Source organism: Poeciliopsis prolifica, unplaced genomic scaffold (genome assembly GCF_027474105.1).
Source record: "Poeciliopsis prolifica strain line A6 unplaced genomic scaffold, Auburn_PproV2 SCAFFOLD009, whole genome shotgun sequence".
Classification (NCBI taxonomy): Eukaryota; Metazoa; Chordata; class Actinopteri; order Cyprinodontiformes; family Poeciliidae; genus Poeciliopsis; species Poeciliopsis prolifica.
Genome location: NW_026562384.1, coordinates 11,321,785 through 11,341,338, shown reverse-complemented (window position 1 = coordinate 11,341,338; position 19,554 = coordinate 11,321,785). Strand labels below are relative to the sequence as shown.

General features: G+C 37.9%; 1 protein-coding gene across 1 annotated transcript in view; it reads left to right on the top strand.

Annotated features, from left to right (window-relative positions):
* Window positions 1–18,730, top strand: part of LOC129363024 (protein diaphanous homolog 1) — a 41,200-nt gene extending 22,470 nt beyond the window's left edge. The window contains exons 2-11 of the mRNA XM_055034919.1: window positions 412–507; window positions 602–696; window positions 1,049–1,150; window positions 1,756–1,995; window positions 3,158–3,287; window positions 3,550–3,675; window positions 3,797–3,960; window positions 4,297–4,429; window positions 8,218–8,307; window positions 16,449–18,730. Coding sequence (XP_054890894.1) covers window positions 688–696; window positions 1,049–1,150; window positions 1,756–1,995; window positions 3,158–3,287; window positions 3,550–3,675; window positions 3,797–3,960; window positions 4,297–4,429; window positions 8,218–8,307; window positions 16,449–16,633 — 1,179 coding nt within the window. The 5' untranslated portion in view covers window positions 412–507; window positions 602–687 and the 3' untranslated portion in view covers window positions 16,634–18,730. The remainder of the gene's footprint in view (window positions 1–411; window positions 508–601; window positions 697–1,048; window positions 1,151–1,755; window positions 1,996–3,157; window positions 3,288–3,549; window positions 3,676–3,796; window positions 3,961–4,296; window positions 4,430–8,217; window positions 8,308–16,448) is intronic.
* The last annotated feature ends 824 nt before the right edge of the window (window positions 18,731–19,554 follow it).

Sequence of the window (19,554 nt, the reverse complement as noted above, 5' to 3'; positions counted from 1 at the left end):
TAATCTAAAGAGTCTCTTCTCAGTGTTTGTGTGTGTGCAGATACATAAGTTTAATGCAATCTCTGAATGCCCCACAGTAAACAGATGTCTGGCCACGTTTAAAAAGCCCAAGCTCAACGGAGACGTTACCCACATTTTTAAGCCATTTCACGTTAGTTTGGAATTACCCGGGGCAGCTCAAACAAAAATCCAACACCTCAGTGACATCATACAGTTGGACGAGAGTGAAAACGGCAAAGGCCATACCAACGTTGTCACTTTTTATATGTATCACACAGGCATTGTGATGCATATTAATCTATCAATTTTTATCTTTTAGAAATACTTATCATACACCTATTTAAGCTCCACAGTTGCCTTATATGAATAAGAAGGTTTGAATGACCTCTTCTTTTCTTTTATTGTCTCCAGTTAAAAAAGACCAGGATGGTGGACAGGAAAAGCAGACACAGAAGAAGAAGGTGAAGGAGCTAAAAGTTCTTGATTCGAAGTCTTCACAAAATCTCTGTAAGTCACTTATACAGGAAAAAAAATAAGCTAGAAGTACTTTTCTTTTGTTTTTGTTCATGAGGCAATGTTTTTCTTTGTCTTCTTCATGTAGCAATTTTTCTGGGTTCATTCCGTCTTCCTTACGAGGAGATCAAGAATGCAATCTTGCAAGTCAATGAGAAGATTCTCACAGAGTCCATGGTTCAGGTACCAAGATCAGTCTACCAAAGAGGTCAAAGGTTATGTTTAGGTTTCCATTTTTTATGCAATGTTCCCTCTTAGTCAGTACAAAAAGGGATAAGCTTCATCTAATTGTAGGTTCTTCAGCTAGATGCCATTTTATTTTATATTTGCACCCGATAAAAAAAAGTTGCCTTGTCTTTTAAAAATTACACATAATAGGATGCAGTTATATAAGTCTAAACTCTACATGTTTGTTCATTTAATTTTCTATTTCCTCCATGTCTCAGTATATTTTAGAAATAGACAAGCATTGGTAAAGTACTAACTTAAGGCATACATGAATATAATCTTCCATTTTGGTCTCTGTCTCACATAGAACCTGATAAAACAGCTTCCGGGTCCTGAGCAGCTAAGTGTCCTTGGAGAGATGAAGGATGAATACGACGATCTGGCTGAGTCTGAACAATTTGGAGTAGTGGTAAGAAATTATCATCACACACAAATGCAAATAAATATAAAACACGATGAATGAAACACAAGATATGCATATATGCATATTATGGTATATTTGGTGTTTGAACTCTTAAAATAAGCAGATGTAAACGTTTTCAGAGGGAGTCTTGTGTATTTCTGGGTTTTAGCTATTCAGCAGATGTGATCCCTAACCCCTGCGAATACTGGAGTCTAATAAATTATACATAGTCGTTTTGTTTTTTTGAACAGCTTATATGGCAACTGGTATAAGTATCCAAATGTTCTGGCCCTACTAGTTTAATTTATATATATATATATATATATATATATATATATATATATATATATATATATATATATGTGATGTCTAAGCCCAAACATGCCAGGGACATTGATTTGACATCATCACAATTAAAATGTCGAGACTGAGCAATGCCAGTGTACAGGACACAAAATATTTTCATGCCAACAAAGAAAGCTTATATTGTTCAGCTGTCTTAGATTGACTGTTACTAATGCACATCTGTGTTAATACACACACTCACTCACATACTGGCAACCACTGCACCAAGAAGGGCCCTCTAATCCTCCATACTCTGGTTTCTCCAGATGTCCAGTGTGAAGCGACTGATGCCACGGCTTCAGGCCATCCAGTTCAAGCTGCAGTTTGAAGAGCTGCAGAACAACATCAAGCCAGATGTGGTGGCTGTGACGGCTGCCTGTGAAGAGCTCAGGAATAGCAACACATTTGCCAACCTGCTGCAGATCATCCTTCTAGTTGGGAACTACATGAATTCCGGCTCTCGGAATGGAGCTGCATTCGGCTTCTCCATGTCCTATTTGTGCAAGGTGAAGAATAGACATGTTATTTAGGGGGAAATGGATACCTAATCCTATGTCATGTTATGGTACACCCACTAGCCTCAGTGCATTTTCTTTTTGATGTTATAAAGCAACACAAACCAACTGTAAAATTATTTTTTCAGCAACAAAAGATCTGAAAAGTGTGGAATCAATTTATATTCAGCTACTTGTATCAGGGCTTTGCAGAACCCACTTTTACTGAAATTAAAGCCACAAGTCGCTTTGGCTTTCTCTGCCACATTTCCACATGAAATGACCTTTTACCATTTACCTAGTGAGAATTCAAACTGAGAAGCATCTCTCCCCCTAACATATATCCCGTACTTCCTTACGCTATGTGCATCACCTTGTGATTGTGCAGGAATCCTTGCTACCTCTCTCCAAGCCTAACTAGATTTCTTCTATGTAGCTTATTGTTAGCTTTAAGTTTAGATGAATTGTTATGTTCATCTGTAAGTTGCTTTAAATAACAGGTGTCCGCCAAATGCAGAAACATAATTTTCAATTTCTTGCCACAAATTCTCATTTGGATATAGGTCTGCGGTTGGACTTTGCCATAGAAATTAATAAAATAGAAATAACCTTTATTGTCCCTACATGGGGAAATTCAGATCAAACCGCACCTGAATTTGGCATGTCATCTTTTTTTTTTTTCCTTTTTACTCTTATTTATTTTTCAGCAAAGTCCATCCATATTTTTCAGCAAAGTCCTAGGCCATAGAGCTAAAGCTCTTTGGCCTAGAGCTTTAGCTCTAGGCCAAAGCTCTAGAGCTAAATCTAGAGCTGGATTCATTATCAAATCTCCAGATTTGATAGCGAAGGGAGCAGAATACAAATGCATGCCACACTTCTCAGATCATCACATAAGATGCAATACACTAAAGTTCTGGAGATATAAATATCTCTAACACAAATTTGGCAGTAATTTCATCAGCCAACTAATTTTACACAGTTTATTCCATTCAAATTTTAAGATATTTAAAATTTGAATGGAATGTGTTAAGTAATTTATCTGCACATCAGTGCCTACATCCTGTTAACTTCCCCACTCAAAGTCAGACTCAGGAAAACAGAAAACAAGCAGACATTTGATTATTTGATTGATTTTTCCATGTGATCCTTTTTAAAATCTATTGTTTTCCATTAGCTGCGCGACACCAAGTCAGCTGATCTGAAGCAGACGCTGCTCCACTTTCTTGCTGATGTTTGCAATGAGCAGTATCCTGATGTCATGAAATTTCCTGAAGAGCTTATTCATGTGGAAAAGGCCAGCAGAGGTATATAGGGCACTTAGCCTTTAATCCAGTTTAAGCAATTAACTATCCACTTCACCTGGTTTTACCTACAAGACATGTATCTAAGATGGTTGAGGCTTTTTTTTACTGTCATCTCTATGTGATAAATGAAATGTATTCATAGTAGGACATGTGTGAAAATGATTTCAATATTTAAAGCTTATTATTATTAGCAAATATTGAATATTTCTAATGCAATCTGACATGGTCATATTACAGTCCTAACATTTTTTTTGTCATTTAGTTTCTGCAGAGACAATTCAGAAGAATTTGGAGCAAATGGGGCGTCAGATCAAAAGCCTGCAGAAAGATCTGGAAACTTTCCCTCCTGCACAAAATGAAAATGACCATTTTGTTGAAAAGTTGTCTATATCCTTTGCCCGTCTGATATAATACCAGTATTCTTATAAGAAAAAAACACAACAAATGTTGTATTATTTCAACTACTAGCTCTCTGTAATGTGAGTTTACCTTAACTGTATGATTTCACAGTTTTGTAACCTACGCTCAAGAACAACACGAGAAACTGGATGGAATGCATAAAAATATGGAGAAGCAGTACACTGAACTTGGAGACTACTTTGTCTTTGATCCAAGAAAGATTTCAGTGGAGGAGTTCTTTGGAGACCTCCACAACTTCATAAACATGTTTCAGGTGTGTGCTTGGAAAAAATGGTGGTTTTAGTTTAAATGCTGAAATCTTTACAGATGGTGTATAGAAATCGAGTTTGAAATGTCATAGATGACAGGCAATTAAAACCACACTTCAGTCATGTTTGTTTATTCTGTGGTTTAACTATAAATTGGCCTCAGAAATTTACTTGTTTTACCTGCTACAGATTGCAACCATCGGTCTGCTTTTGAAGTTTTATTTACATTTCACACCTTCTTCAGATGCCTTTTTACTCATGATGCATAGACATTAAATACTTCTTTCTATTCTTGCACTGCCTTAGTTATATTTGCTGTGTTTGTTTTCTTTCTCTTACAGCAAGCGGTGAAAGAGAACCAGAAAAGGAAGGAAGCTGAAGAGAAGATCAGGAAGGCCAAGCTGGCTAGAGAAAAAGCAGAGAAGGAGAAAGAGGAGAAACTGAAAAGAAGCCAGGTTCCCGACATCAACGCAGGTCATGATTGCAGAGTCTTTTATCTTTACCTGTGTCTGACTGAAGCAGACTCACACAATCAGCATCTCTGAATTTGTATTTCTCTCACATTCCAGTTGGGGGCAGTCAGAGTCCACACTTCTGTGTAATATATTTGTGTGTCAGTGTGTGAGTGTAGACAATGAAGTAGTGGTATATTTATATACCAGAGTTAATCTGATGTTGATGACAGTTTGAAGCAATGACCAATGAATCTTCAGATAAAGTGAAGACACAGAGGTGATACAAGTAACGCCTTGACCCTTTTTCACGCCTCTAAAGTTTTGAGGGATTTACTTTCATGACACAAATGTGGTTCAAAAAAAGCAACTTAAGTCTCTTCACCAGCAAATGCAGATTTCCAGTCTTCTATTTGAAGCTAAAAATGTTCTTAGCGTACTGCCCCACGTAATACAACCTATCTCAAATCCTGCCTTGCAGACACACATTTATGCACAGAGACTTTTCCCCCTCTTTCAGGCTGTGACCTACTTTTAGTACATTCCTCCTCTTTCTGGCTCCATTTGAGTTCTCCAGAGACTCTGCTCTTCCAGGGTCAAACTTTTTACAGCCTCAGTGCATTTCATCTAGTGACTGATTCTGTTTTTCTTTGCTCATATGCTAAAAAGAACTCTGGTGGATAATACAAGTGGTTAGTTACTTTTTGTGTTTGTAGCTTAACAAAAGTTTTTTTTTTTTTTTTTTTTTATGGAGTTTGACCTACCCCTCCATGTCCCATCTGGCATGTCATCTTTTTTTTTTTTTTTGACTCCTATTTATTTTTTCTGGCATTCATGTAAAGGTTACTTTAAAAGAAGCCCTACTCTGGATATTGTTTCTTCCATGTTGAAAAACTTGAAACGTTTGTTGCTGATAGTGATTACATTTCATTGTCATCCTCTGGAAGCACACTATAGTAACTTCATAGAACTTGAAAGATAAGCACAAGTGTGTGTGAGTGAGGGATCATTTACATACAGGTGGCACATTTGACTGCGCCTGTAGCCTGGAGTCATTCGACACCCCCTATGTGAATTCAACCATACACAAATCAGTCTGATATGTGCACACCTGCTCTTTGATTTGCATTTGTTTATTACCTTTGTACTAAAATTTAGTTGAACAAAGTGTCCTTTCAGTAGCTGGTCTTTAACACTCTCTCTGCTTTTATCTGTTCCTCCTGTCTATCTCACATGCTGTCACTGTCTGATGATTTCACTTAATGCTTCTGTCTTTTTTTTGGTCTCTGTGTGTAAATCCCAAATGCTTGTAAAAATTCGGGAAAGGTCAGTGTGTGTTTGCAGTTTGTGGCCTTCTCATTCCTATGTGACTCAGTTTGCACGTGTTTAAACACATGACGATAGTTACCAAGAGCTGCTGTGAATGGCTCATTCTTCACATACTCCTCACATACTTAAATTATCTAATCGTGTGTTTTGGCTATATCTGAAGGCCCTGGGGGTCAGAATGGTAAGCAGGGTCCAGAGTTTGATGCCACATCCAAAGATTCACATTCTCCATCTGGACTAAAAATGTGACATTTGCACTCATTGGATCTGACAGCTGTTGTACCGTATATTTACAACTAGATGTCAGTGGTGTCTGCAAAAGGCTATTGGAGGCCGCGTGTTCTGTTAAAGGGTGTGTGCTGATGTGGTTTGAACAAATTCAAGTGCTGGTATGGGAACTGCCACTGGGAGTGCTCACACTCCACCAATAGAGTGAGCAGAGCATCAACGGGGTGAGTGGGGGAGGGGATGGAGGAGAGCAGGGCAGCAGCAGATGGTTTGCTGCAGATTAGGCTGTGTTGCCGCTTTGAAAAGAGGGTAAGATGAAGATAGGAGAAAAGCATCAGATATGAGAGGATGAAATGGGATAAGCCTGGCTTGCCTCACACTGGGATGCTCTGAAAGGGGGATTCTGTTTTAGCACATTAGAAAAATAAAAATCCTGTCTCCATCTCTCAGCTGTCGTGTTTTTCAAAATATGTTATATTTTTTGTTTGCAGTCTACTTTATTTAGTAAATTATGTCATTAATATTTTCATTAGCAATTGTGTGAACATCCCCTAGAGGTGCTGTTACTTAACAAAAGACTGTGCAATGTGTATCTGAGGATTTGTGTGTGGAGAGGAGGGGAAAAGTGGGTGGGTGGATTTATTGCACAGGAACGTGTGTGTGGGTTTCAGCAGATCCGATCCAGATAGACAGCTTTAAAAAGTCACACTCTAATGCTATTACACTAATTAATCCGTCTTACCATCTTGTTGCTCTAAGTGCTGCTACTCTGTTTCATGCACTCTGCTGTTTATGTATGAGAGGCCACCTTGTTTTTGGCCACATTGATTTAATAAGTATTTTTCAACATCTAATCGCAAAACAAATTTCTTTAAACATATATAATTATCTACATTAATCCTGACTAACTTGCCATGATCTCTCCAACGTGGCTGAATCCTGGAAAGTTTTCACACTTTACAACCTTATTATTAACAAGTTGAACTTTGTTCAAATGTTGTTTTCAGTTTAAAAGATCCAATACTCCATGTTGTCAGCTATAACTGGAAAAACAAAGTGCAAGAGAGCATGGGCTCACTACATCTTTTTTAGTTTTCTTTGGGTGTTTCTTGAGACCAAGAAAAGCATATCTAGTAAACAGCCAGTTTACTGTTTGACCTCAGAAGTGTCTCCAGTTTATTTTCACAAGTAGGTTTGTGTGTTTCTGTGCCTCCACGACTGCTTTAAGCGAACCATGTGATTAGAGTAAGTAGAAATATGCCAGATGTGTTCACCCTGAAGAGGAAAACTGCAGCCTGCTTTCTTTTTCTGCTCTTTTGGTGCAGTTCCAGCTCTTGGACATTGAGGGGTGTATGTGCACCACGTAAGACTCAGAGAGTGAGCCTTACAGAGAGACTTTCTCAGACATGACAGGCGACACCACAGACCATCTGGTGCATGGCTTACTGCAGGATTAAACGCTGTGTGTTTGTGTGAGCTTGGCATGTGCTCTATGTTTGGGGGTTGGGAAGGTGACGGCATAAACCTTTAACCCTAAGGCCTACTGCCCCTTTTTCAGAACCATTTGTCCCTTTTCAGAGTCAGAGACGTAATTAAAAGCATCTGTCTGTGTGCTAAACTCTGCCCCCGACTGCTGCCCATGAAGCACACACACACGCACACAGTGGGCACCACATAACCAGACAAAGGTATGAAGCACTTTTGTCTGGTAATGGTCCTCAGACACAGAGGCTGTGCCGAGGATCAGGATGTAAACAAACAAAGCCCACCATCACAGATGACACAAGCAAACATCCACAAACTCCAGATTTATATTCAGTCAGTACAAATTTCAAATGTAGGCTTCAATTACACATAAGTGTAATTGAGGCTTTCGGGGTGTGTCTTTTTAGTTGGGGGTTTATATATTTTCAAAAGATGGCTTCCTCTGACTGAACCATACAGCTTTTAGCAGTGACCGCTTAACTGGGTCACTGCCTATCTGGGTTAATAAAAACCACCACATGTCGGGAACATATATCCATTTTCTATGTATGTGTTTGCAAGTAAGAAAAATGACAACCCAGATAATTTAGCAAAAACAATCTTTTATTATCAGGAAAGAAAACTGGTGCTGATTTATACTAATCCTCTGATTTAGGTTTTTTTTTTATTTTTTTATGAGAATAGATAGATATTTCCATGTACATCCACTTAAGATAACTGAAAATATGTTGATGCATTTCTGACATTGTGTTTTCTTTTTATTTACAGAGGGTGATGAAACTGGTATCATGGATGGCCTGTTGGAGGCGCTGCAGTCAGGTGCTGCTTTCAGAAGGAAGCGAGGACCTCGACAAGCAGGTACCTATTCTCACAAAACATGGTGGTCTTTCAGCTTCCTGTCCTCTCAAACAGATGTGTTTTAGATCTACCGGTCAGAAACGCATGCCACATCTGGGACTTATTTGCTTATTTCCCCTCATTTCACTATGTGTGTCTGTCTCAACACTCAGCAACAGATTTGTTTATCTTCTCCATCTCTGTTGCATGCCTCAGAGGCAGCACGGGTTCGTTCAATTCTTGGGATGTAGTAGCAGAGAACAAAGCCAGTGGCATCAGATGAAAGCACAACAACAAAGTAAAGCCACGAGTGGGTGTGGGCAGCAAAAAATCCAGTGTGGTGAATTATAAAGGTGTGGTCATAGAATAGGAAAATAGAGATTTAAAACTCTGGAAAGAACCAAACAAAATGTGAGTGGAAACTTAAGTAGAAGGACATCAGGGAGTAAGAAATAAGCCACACATGTTACAAATGTTAAGTTTTTTCTTTTATAAAGTGTTATGCTTACTGTGCCAGATTGGAAAGTAATTGTTTCTTTATTTGGCAAAACCTTACTGTTTTGAAATTAGTTTTTTTTGTAAATTATTTACAGTAAGACTTCCTTTCTTACATTAAGCACAATTAATTCTGTCCTACATTAATTAGTAAAATGTCTTTGAAAATCCGTCCTTTAATTAAAAGTATTCATTCAGTGAAGGGGATTTCAAAATTTAAAAAATATATTTTAGTCAGCATTACAATTCTTGACATTTCAAATATTAATGTGCTTGAAGTATTTGTGTGTGTAGAAGTATGAGATAGAGACCAACTTGTCCTAACCACTGTTTAAAAATGAGAAATCCAGGAAAACATGTAATACAACTAAGCCAGATTTATATTGATTTTGCAGAGCTGAATCAGCACTCTGCAAAGTCTATGTGGTCCTTCTCGGGTAATTTAACTCTTTCAGTTCTTTCAATAAGAGTTTGGGTAATTTTAACACTTGAAAAAATTAAAACTACTTGATCTCTTGTTGAAATAACTCTGAAAGAGTTAAATTAATTCTGAAAAGGCCCAACGAGACTCAGCATAGTGCTGATTTATTCTGCCAAATTGGTTGTTTATTCTAAGCAATTATCCAAAAAATTTGAGCAGCAATATGGCTTTCTGGTCAGACCACATCAGTGAAATCAACAATGAACACACTTTGGACAACAACTAAACCTGATTGTTGTTTCAGACAAGCTATGTGTTACCATACAAGTCAGATGATGTCCAGTGGCCATGAACGGCAAGCAAAGGAGATGGTGTGTGTGTTCATTCACATGCAGTTTAGTTTTTGTTCTCAAATTGTAGAGGAGTGTGTGCAACCCAATCTGTCCCTCAATAGAAGCCAGATGTGAAGCTTTGCTACAGCGCAGGGTAGCTCAAAGTTAGAGGGGAGAACTGCGTCGCTTTTTTTCTTGTGATCTGAATTTTTTTAAACTTCATTCTTTCTTATGCTTTCATTTTAATCTGTAAATGTGTTTACATATTGTTGTTGATTTGCTCTTGCAGTTGTGAAACTCATGCTGTGGTCCTGAGTTGACCTCAGTGAGGATATATTTGAGTGCAGAAAGCTCTGCTGTAATAAACAGTGCTGTTGCATTTCTTCCAAATTTGCTGAGGCAAAAGAATGGGGCAAACTGGAGGGAGAAGAGAACGGAAAGAAAAGAAAAAAAAGAAACTGGGGCCCAGTGTGGGGTTCACTCAGTCATCCACAACACTTTTTGGGCACCTAATACTCCTTTACACTGAAACTGTGATCATTTCAGTGAGAGAAAGAAACAAGTTTTCCTCTCTTATTATAGGAGGAAGACACTTTTGTCTCAGTGAATATGGAAGAAATGTAACAGATCTGGAAAGTTTGCGCAGTGTTCGACTGAATGTCTCCTTTTCCACACTGTCCTTTTTACTTACTCTTCCCAAGTTCAGAGTTTTCTGACTCTTTTGAAGCTGGGCTGTGGTTTATTTACAGTCTTTGTGAGAAGTTTATGTTATCCTCAGCCATGTTTAAAGGTCATGTTTTTAGTTACCCATGTTGTGTTTAGAAGGCATGAGGCCAGAAAACCGCTTCACCAACACTAGAGGATGGAATTTTGTTTTTGTGTGGGTGTGTGCAAGTTTTACTGGATGAGTTGAGTCAGAAGACTTTATTTAGTGAAGCTGAAGGATGAGATTTATCTTGATTCTCACTGTGCTGACACATATCTGGCAATATCTGTAAATATGTATATACTTTATTTTTTTTTAAGCCTTGGCTGCTTCCTCTGCGGAATGTGAGTGGATTTTGTAGATTTCAACAACTTAATATAAAAGCTTTGTTGTCACTGGATCACTCAGGATTGTTTACTTAAAATCCTTTTGAAAATCATTGTGAAGTTGGGACATCCTCAGCATTGACAGCTCATAAGAGATTAATTTTCATTTCATGCGATTACTCATCCTTTCCAAACCCTGCTATTGTGAAACATAATATGCATCTCTCCCCTGGGCCAATATAACCAGTGAATGGTTTTACTGCAATCTAATTGCTTGACCCTGAAGCTAAAAGCAATCCTTGATGGTGCAGAATTTTCTCATCATCATATGTGACACAAGCAGTTTCCAAAGGCCCAATAAGTATTTATTTAAGATTTCCTGAAGGGAAGTTGAGTGTTTCAGATATTTTTAAAATTGATTCTTGTCACTTTTTCCATGTTTCAAATGATGACATTTCTCAAATGGAGGCAAACTAGTTAAAGTCAAAGCTCTAGCCAAGACTAAAGTGACATCACTGATGGGCTCCAGGATTTACAACTTGTTTCTGCTACAGAAATGAATGTTTAAGCTTTTCTATAAAGAAGGCAGACATCTTCACATAATAACATTAGACTAATATAAATATTTGACCATCTACCGCTGTCATTTCCGGGCAGAGTTGTCTTTCCCCTGGATTAAATCCTGATTATTTTAATCACTGTAAAGAAGTACATGTCCCGACCCCCAACTATTAAAACAACAATTATTAATACATTTTTTAAAAAGTGTTTGGAAAATTTATTTTAAAGGAGCTAATTGTAGTTTATGCCTTATATCAATTAATCCAATAAAAGTAACCATTTTGTTAAAAACATGCAATTGCTTTTCAATCATATTGCCTCACTGTTGTGCCTCATTTGGAATAGTTGGAGGGCTTGCATCTTTCTAACAATGGCAACATATTGTTACTCTAAACTTATGAATCCGGACTGGATATTTTTCATTTTGTTTCTAATGTCTGTTGGTATGTGAAGAGTTCCTCTCCCCTTTGCATCCACCACTCACAACTGCAGTGACTGCAAACGGCACTGCTGAGCAACAAAAGACCACCAAGGGCCTGTTGAGTGTGTCGCCATGCTCATTGTAACACTGTGGTTTTACTGAATGGTGAGCCACGAGGCAGTGGAGGCAATCTGCCCGCTCACCTTTGACCTGTACCTCTGATCTGGGTTTGTGTGCATGTGGGATCCTCAGCTGCCTCCACTCCGTCTGTCTGCCACCCCCTCCTTTCTAAAGCACAAAAAGACAAAACACACACACGCCAGATGCTCGCATGCCGATACAAAGACATGCAAATGAATGAAGCTGAACGCCCATTAGAGGATGGGCGATTTGTATGCAAAACATCTCAGCTATCAACTTCAAATCTTTAGTTTTTAAATGTTTCTGATATTTTTATATACATTCAGACAAAAGCAGCTCTGAAAAATCAATTATGTGTTCATACAGGATGTTTATGCTTTTTCAGCATTATTTAAGTGTAGATGAGTGTGGGAAAAAGTTAAAAAGTACATGGATTAATACTTGTATTTATTTCTATTATCTAAATGTTATCCTCCTTTTCTTTCTTACATTCTTTCTTTTTCTTCTTCCTAATGCCCTTCCGTCTTTTTGTTCTACCTTGTGCCATTCCCTCTTTCTTTTGTCCTTCCTTCCTGATGCCTTGACTCTATTATATTTGCCTGTGTGTCTTCCTTTTATGTTTTTCTGATGTCTTCACATCCTTGTCCTACCTCCTACCTTCACATCCTTGTCCTACCTCCATTCCTTTCTTATGTCTAACCTTTATTTCCTTTCTTGTGTCTTTCTTGGCTTTATTTTTTTTATATTTTTACAAGCATGCGTACTCTAGAAGTTTTTAGAATATTAATACCAAAGTTAACAAAGAATTTATGACAAAGTAAACACAAAGAAGTCTCAACTTTTTCAATTTGAGTCTGGAAAAGCTTGGAAGTTTTTCATGAGAATAAATAAGAATCCTGTTTAGGATAAATTAAGTGGAGGAATGTTGTGTCTAAACACATTGTAGACCCATCTGCTGGGTCATGACCCTCAGTGCAACATCCAATGATATAGGCGACTTCCTGACAAAGTACCAATCACAACAGAGAGGAGATAAACAGCATATCAACAATAGAGAGACCTTCTAAAGGAATGCTTTCACAGATGCTCCCAAACACCAGCTACCATACAGACGTGTAAAGCTGATCTAGCTGATCGTTGTCCAGCTAGACAAAGATCATCCATGAAGCTGTGACTGAAAAAGCAGTGACATCACATGTGTTAATACCCACAAACACAATGAAATGCAACCATGTACCCCAGTGGCAGAAAATGCATAATGTTCCAGCATCAATAGTTTCCTCAACGGCTTGCAGTGGTGCTCGATGACGTCACTATTTCCCACAATCCTCAGCTGTACAGCAGTAGTGTATTACCCACAGCAGCCTGAGGAGGGAGGTATGTGTCCCTGGTAAAATGAAAACCAAGCTCTGCCCGCATCTGCAGATACACCATTCTCTTAGCTGCATCACCATCATTATGTTGTAGTGTGTTTCTGGGCCGTAAACAGTCTGCACAATACAAAACAGAGGTTTAAACCACATCTTATTCCCTCGTACTTCCAAGAAGTCTAACTTTCCTGTAATCTATTAAAGTGGTTTTTGTTCTTGAATTACAAACATGTCTGAAAAGTTTGTTTTTAAGACATTAATAGAACATTGGGGGACAGAAGAAGTTTTTTAAAAATTCTTATAAATACCTGCAACACAGAAACGTGTCTGAAAAGTGGGGAAGTAAGACATTTTTTAAAAAGCCTTTGAAGATTCTGATCTTTTTGTTTGGTTTTTAAAATGTTTTCAGCTTCTAGCTCCTTTGGAACTCCAAAGAAGTCACCCAGTTGAAGCTAAAATACAAATTTGTAAAAGTTCCCTGTTTTTTTGTTTTTGTTTTATTTTTGCATGACTCCGCTATCAAATTTAACCGGTTCAACAAACAAGACAAACCTCTCTGAAAATAACCGAACAGAATTTGAGTAAAAAAGGAGCCAATAGTTGGAGAAAAAACTTCAAAAGCGCTTTAAGAAAGGCTGAGGAAATGTTGCCCAAGACCGCTGTAAAAAGATTGAGAGATCTGGAAGCATCATTTAAAAATGAAGACAAAAAATTAAAAACTGTGAGTACTATTGCCTACCTGCACAAAGCTGCAGAGCATCTCCCATCCAGATCCGTATTAGTTAACGCAAGAATCACAAGACATTGTACAGAATCCTGTACAACCTCTCTCATCAGGTGCTCATTAGACCGTCTCCTGCAGTGTAAAGTGTTGCAGACTTTTTTCACTCGGCTTTTTGTGCCACAAAGCTCCCTACAGTGTGCAAACATTCATCAGTAAACAGACCATCAACAGCCTTCATCAGCCCAATAGATCCTGCAAATGTGCCAGCTGCATGGAACATTTAGTCCACATCCGAGCTGTTGACCATGTTCAAAATGCATGCACCTTGTTTAGCAATGCATGATGAAATACTGCAAAGAGTTTTGTATTACAGTTCTATAATAGTGAAAGACCCATAAATGGTTTTGTAATTGAATAAAGTTTGACATTTGTCAAGATGTAGTTTATCTTCTCAGTTTAGATGCCTCTTCTTTTTACAGGTTGATTAATAACCTAACCTGAATTTATGTAGTTAAAACATAATCTTAATGTTTGGAATATGACTCAGTTCTTAGTAGTTTGAGCTGTAACACCACAGGAAAAAGCAGCTAATACATTATTTTTTAGGCGACATATTTGAAACTAATCAGTCGATTTCCCTTTTATAATTTAGTGTTATTTTCCTTTTGGTGCTTTTTCAAATTGTCTCAGTCCTGACAGCAACACATAGTTGCTTCTATGGAAAATTTCAGACATTTTCCATGTTGGGAAATGTCTGAAATTGAAAACCAGTCAAAACACTAGCTGTAGTCTGAGTCTTTTTGTTTTCCTCTGTGTTATGTAAGTGTGAACCACTTAATGTAAATTAGGTTACGACTGTATGTCTTATCATTGTAATATTCTGTTAAAGTTCAGCGCCTCAATGCATTTGAGAGAAACACCAAAATACTTTCAACATATTTCAGATCGTCATATTTCTCTTCTTCCATTGAAACATCAGGTTTTTTTTTGTCTGAATGTGTCTGTTTCCCATGCTGCTTCCTCTTCCTCTCCTCCTCGGCTCAAGAGGAAGAAGAGGAGGAGGGTGAAAGAAGAGAAGATGCTATGACGGCCTTTGAAGAACTTTTTCTCAACGGGTTTCAACATGTAGGACAAGTTCGTCGCACATGAAGTCAGCCACACCAACATGTGCCGTTTCTCATGGTTTTTGGGTCATTTGCATAATTTCTAATTAGCACATTTATGAGTAGGAAGGGGTTGAATTGGCTAAAAATAATGAGAGAAGAGAGTGTTTATGATGGGGGAGAAAGCTGTTTCCCACAGGAAGGTGATTGTTGCTACATTAGCTGTTGTGCTGTTTATTTAAACTGATATATGTATATACATAAAAAAAAAGATTACAGGCCTAAAACTTGCAGCTTTGGATTCATACATGTTCCTCCTCTCTTTCTGTAGACTCGGTTTTGTCTCTGTCGCAGCTAGTTCTGGAACCGTGCTCGGTAAATCTGTGTGGAGTTTTTTTTTGTGTGCCGTGTTGCTTGTTAAACCATGGTTCATTTGCATGCCTATTTTTACTTATAGGACTGATGTTTGCTTTTTGGTTTTGCATTGTTTGTGTGAGGAGTGAAGACCTCTAAACATTCACCTGGTGTAAAATAACAGCAAACACACAAGAGCAGTCTTCCACTGACCTATATAGCTCAAAATGGCTGCTGCTTTACAGCTGTACTCCTACGCAGAAGAGTAAAGAGCGGTAAAGAATAGGCGGAGGAGAGGAGCGATAAGGCAGCTGCTGCTATGTAAGGAGATAACTGTGAGCAGGTAGATGAATAAAAAGACGGCATCCTCAGGGTCCAATCCGTCATACTTATTCTCTTTATAAAATTATTTCTGTCAGCTCTCATCATCCCTCTCAGCTTGTTCCTTCTCTGACTCAAGTCTCTGTAGCCATTTCCATCTCATTTTCATTCATCCCTCTGTCTTTAATCTTCCCACAGCATGAATCATCCTTCTGTTTAAACCCGCTGCCTTACCTCTTGGATTTTGCATACATCATTTCTGTTTGTTCCTCTCAACAACTCCACTTTCTCTTCACCCACTTCTGTCTTATTTCATTTTATTCCTTTATTTTGCTTCACTGCATGAAGAGCAGATTGACTTTGATCTAACAATAGCACTAAGTTATATTACATTCATGTGCTTCTCATACAAACCATATTGGGCTTCTGTCTGTTTAGATTAAGTTGAGTTGTGAAATTTCTTTTTGACCTGCTCTTTTAAGTTATCTCTGAATACAGTGCACCTCTCGGGTTCCTATACGATTGGAAAAATGTTTAGGAACCCTGGGGAACACCCTTTAATGTTGTTTTTTTTCCATTTCATTTTTTTTATTTCATTTACTCAATAAATATGAATAGTTCATTCAACAACTAAAAGAATGAATGAAAAGGAGCAAGAAGGATAGACTTTTATCTGCCCCCCCAAACACCCCTTTTACACCTCAAGAGAAAATTAGCTATTGAATTGAGAGGACTTAGACATATTTCAAAAGACAAAAAAAATTGCAATAAAACATCAGCTTATTCAATGTCATATCACTCCATTAGGATTTTCACATTTATTAAGTATAAATAGAGATTTAGGTTGTTTTTTTTTTTTAAATCTCACTGTTGTTTTCCTTTCTCAGCCAACCACCGGCGAGCTGGTCATGCAGTGACCAACATCCTGGCCAAAGAGCTGATGCAGGAAGACACAACTTCATCCAGTAAAATCCCCAAAAAGAAGGCAAAGTCTGAAAAGGAGGAGCCAAAACTAGAAGGAGCAGAATCCTTGGAGGAGCTACTGGACCCTGTTCCTTCTCGGTCTAATTAGGCCTCCAAGTGCTGAAGTTAAATTTTTTATATATATATATATATTGAAAACAGATTTTTATCCAATCCAGAGGCCAACAGCAACATGGTATTTTCTTGATCCCTTTGCTTGCATGGATTATTTTCAGGATTTCTTTCCTGTTCTGAGTTGGAGAGAGGCAGAACCAGAGGGCCAGGCTCTCGGCTCAGCATCAGCTTCTGAATGTTTGCCAATTTCTTTCATCAGCATGTACCTAAAGGTTAAAGTTTTGATCAAAGGGTGTTTCCCAAAGATTTCCTCAGGACTGAATCACTTCCTTTTATTTCATGTCAGGATTTTCCTATCAGAAATTACGGCTTATTTCCAGAACGTCTGTACAATAGAAACTTCCTATTTTTTTTCCAACAAGGTAAAACATACTTCTTTGTAACATTTTGCGATACTGTGTGTCTGTAATACTTTGTCCACCTGTTTTATTGAAGTGCCAACAAGTCTTATAATTTCATTTGCTAATGTAGTCTGGTGTAGTTCCCACTGCAGAGAGCAAGTGGACCAGATCATTACGCCTTTACCTGAGTTTATTTTGTGGACAGGATTTATCTCAATGGTGAGCATCAAATGGTTATTTTGTACAAATAAAAATGTAGACCACAACCGAAACTGTAATGAGCAGTGAATTTATATGGAAACCAAAAATATTTTTCAAAGTGTGGTTTCATACAGAGTAGTTTGCATTCCTCTGTTTTTTGTATACAAGAAAAACTTGTGTGAAATTATCCACTTATATTTAGTTTTGTGTGCACAAATCTGCATGCACGTGTGTGTCGGTGTGTGTGTGTGTTTGCTTGCAAGTTTCAGTGTTTGCGTGCACATGCGTGTTGCCATCTGTAATTACTGTACAATACCAACCGGGCCGTCATGAATGATGATCTTGTGGTCTTTCTGCTGAGAGTATAGCACACTGGAAAACAGCCCAGAAACTGCTGAGACAAGTATCTGTGTTCACTTGTTAGTCTGTCTGTTCTCCCACTGAACTGCAGCCGTCGTCTCCGGATGTCTGGCCCCGCTCCTGTTTGTATTCTGCAGCCTTGAGCAGACATGCTGCCATGATGTTTTGGTGTAAGACCTGACAGGAAGCACGCCAGGTGATGTCAGCTGCTCAGTGCAGCGTCTCCTCCTATGCAAATCCTTCAATGTATCCTGCAGCCCAGCTTTTTATAAGTCAGTCAGTGCAGCACTGAAATGGTATGTTCTGTGAAAATGAATGTTTTTTTTTTTTGGAGGGGGGAGGGTTGTTTATTTTGGGAGAAAGTGGCACTTAAAGGTCATGATAATGTCTGAATCTGGAGCTAGTGCTTTATTTTAATCTTGAAACAGGAACTATCCACCTGCATAAAACATCTCATTGCTGTAATTAAACCGATGTAACTGCTGTGTTAATGATTTTCTGTGTTCAGGGAGGCAGCACTAGATTGTAAGCTTCCAACAATAGGAACATCAGAACACCACTGGAATATTCTGCCTGAGTTACTTCTTTTTTTTCTGTACCTTTTTTTTTTTTTTTTTTTTGGTCTTTCTATAACATATATTGTTCTCAATAAACTCACAATAATTTTAATGATTTTTTTTTCAGCAATTGCTTTACACAATAAGAAAATGCACATTCCTTCTGTAATTTTGAATTAAAATGTCTTAAATTAAAGTGGCCGCTCTGTTTTGTGTTTTATTTTTATTTTTTTATTTATTTGTTTTTGCCTGGTGATATTTTCTACCCACATACTTTCCTGTTTACTAATAGATCTTTTTTTGGGCTCTCAGTAAATTGATTGTGACATGTTTTTTGCAGCTCTGCTTCTCCCTCTCCTGTAAACACATTGTGCTGTGAAATACTATCCAGTCACTGCAGTCTGGCCTTTTGTAACTTTATGGCCAAAAGGCAGCACAAGAATGAATAAACAGTGGAGTTGATTATTTCTGCAGATAAATCCAAGGATTTTCCAAGTCTCCAGTGTTTCCAGAGAGATTTTTCCAACGTTGATTGCCAGTATCCAACAGGAAAGCCTCCTCTTTGTGAGTGTATGTGTGCAGTGAGATATGGAAAATTACTCTGCAGTGTTATTGATACATGATTTTTTTTTTTTCATTTTTAGACGTTTCAGGGGGGGGGTGTTTGTTTTTTTTACTGACACAATATTTTTTAAAGCCAAAATACTTATGTGGCTCAGTAGAGCAAAACTTAGTTCAGACCAGCAGGCTACACAGGTTTAGCTGGCTTTTATGTCTAGATGCAGCTCTCATTGTGTATAACCTTACTTTGGCTGTGATTGAAGAGTTGAGGGGCAAAATCGGAAAAAGCATTTTTCACTTTTTCTCCATACCCAATAAATGCATCAAAACTTAAGAACTTCCACCAGTTTAGTATAACAAGCGTAAATCCAACAGGAGTATAAAGTTTAGTCATTTGTCGTAAGACATGGATAATCTTGTAACTCCATTTTCTTTTGGTAAGACGTGAGTTATGACGCAAAGAAACTGTAAATCTGATTTTTGCTTGAGTTCTTTTAAAAACAAGGGATTCAAGCAAAGCCTGAGTGGTGCAACTTTAGACTCTCTCCAACACAACATCCTAAAGTTTTCTGTCAGCTACACAATTGTAGGCAGTTTCAGTCTAGAGTCACATTCTGCAGCTCTTTAAAAATTCTTTTGTCTATTCACAAAAACTAAAGAATCTCCAAATTTAGAAAAACAACATCCTAATTCTTTAGTGGGAATATCTAGAAATAAAACTATTTATTGAAGATTCTGCTAGTGGAGGATTGCACATATTTTTTTTTCTGCAGGTTGCAACTAATTTCTGTACATGTGCTTTCTATTCTAGATAGGGTTACATATAAATGCTGCCTTGTTCTCATAGATCCTTAGCCAGAAAAACTGAATTCAGT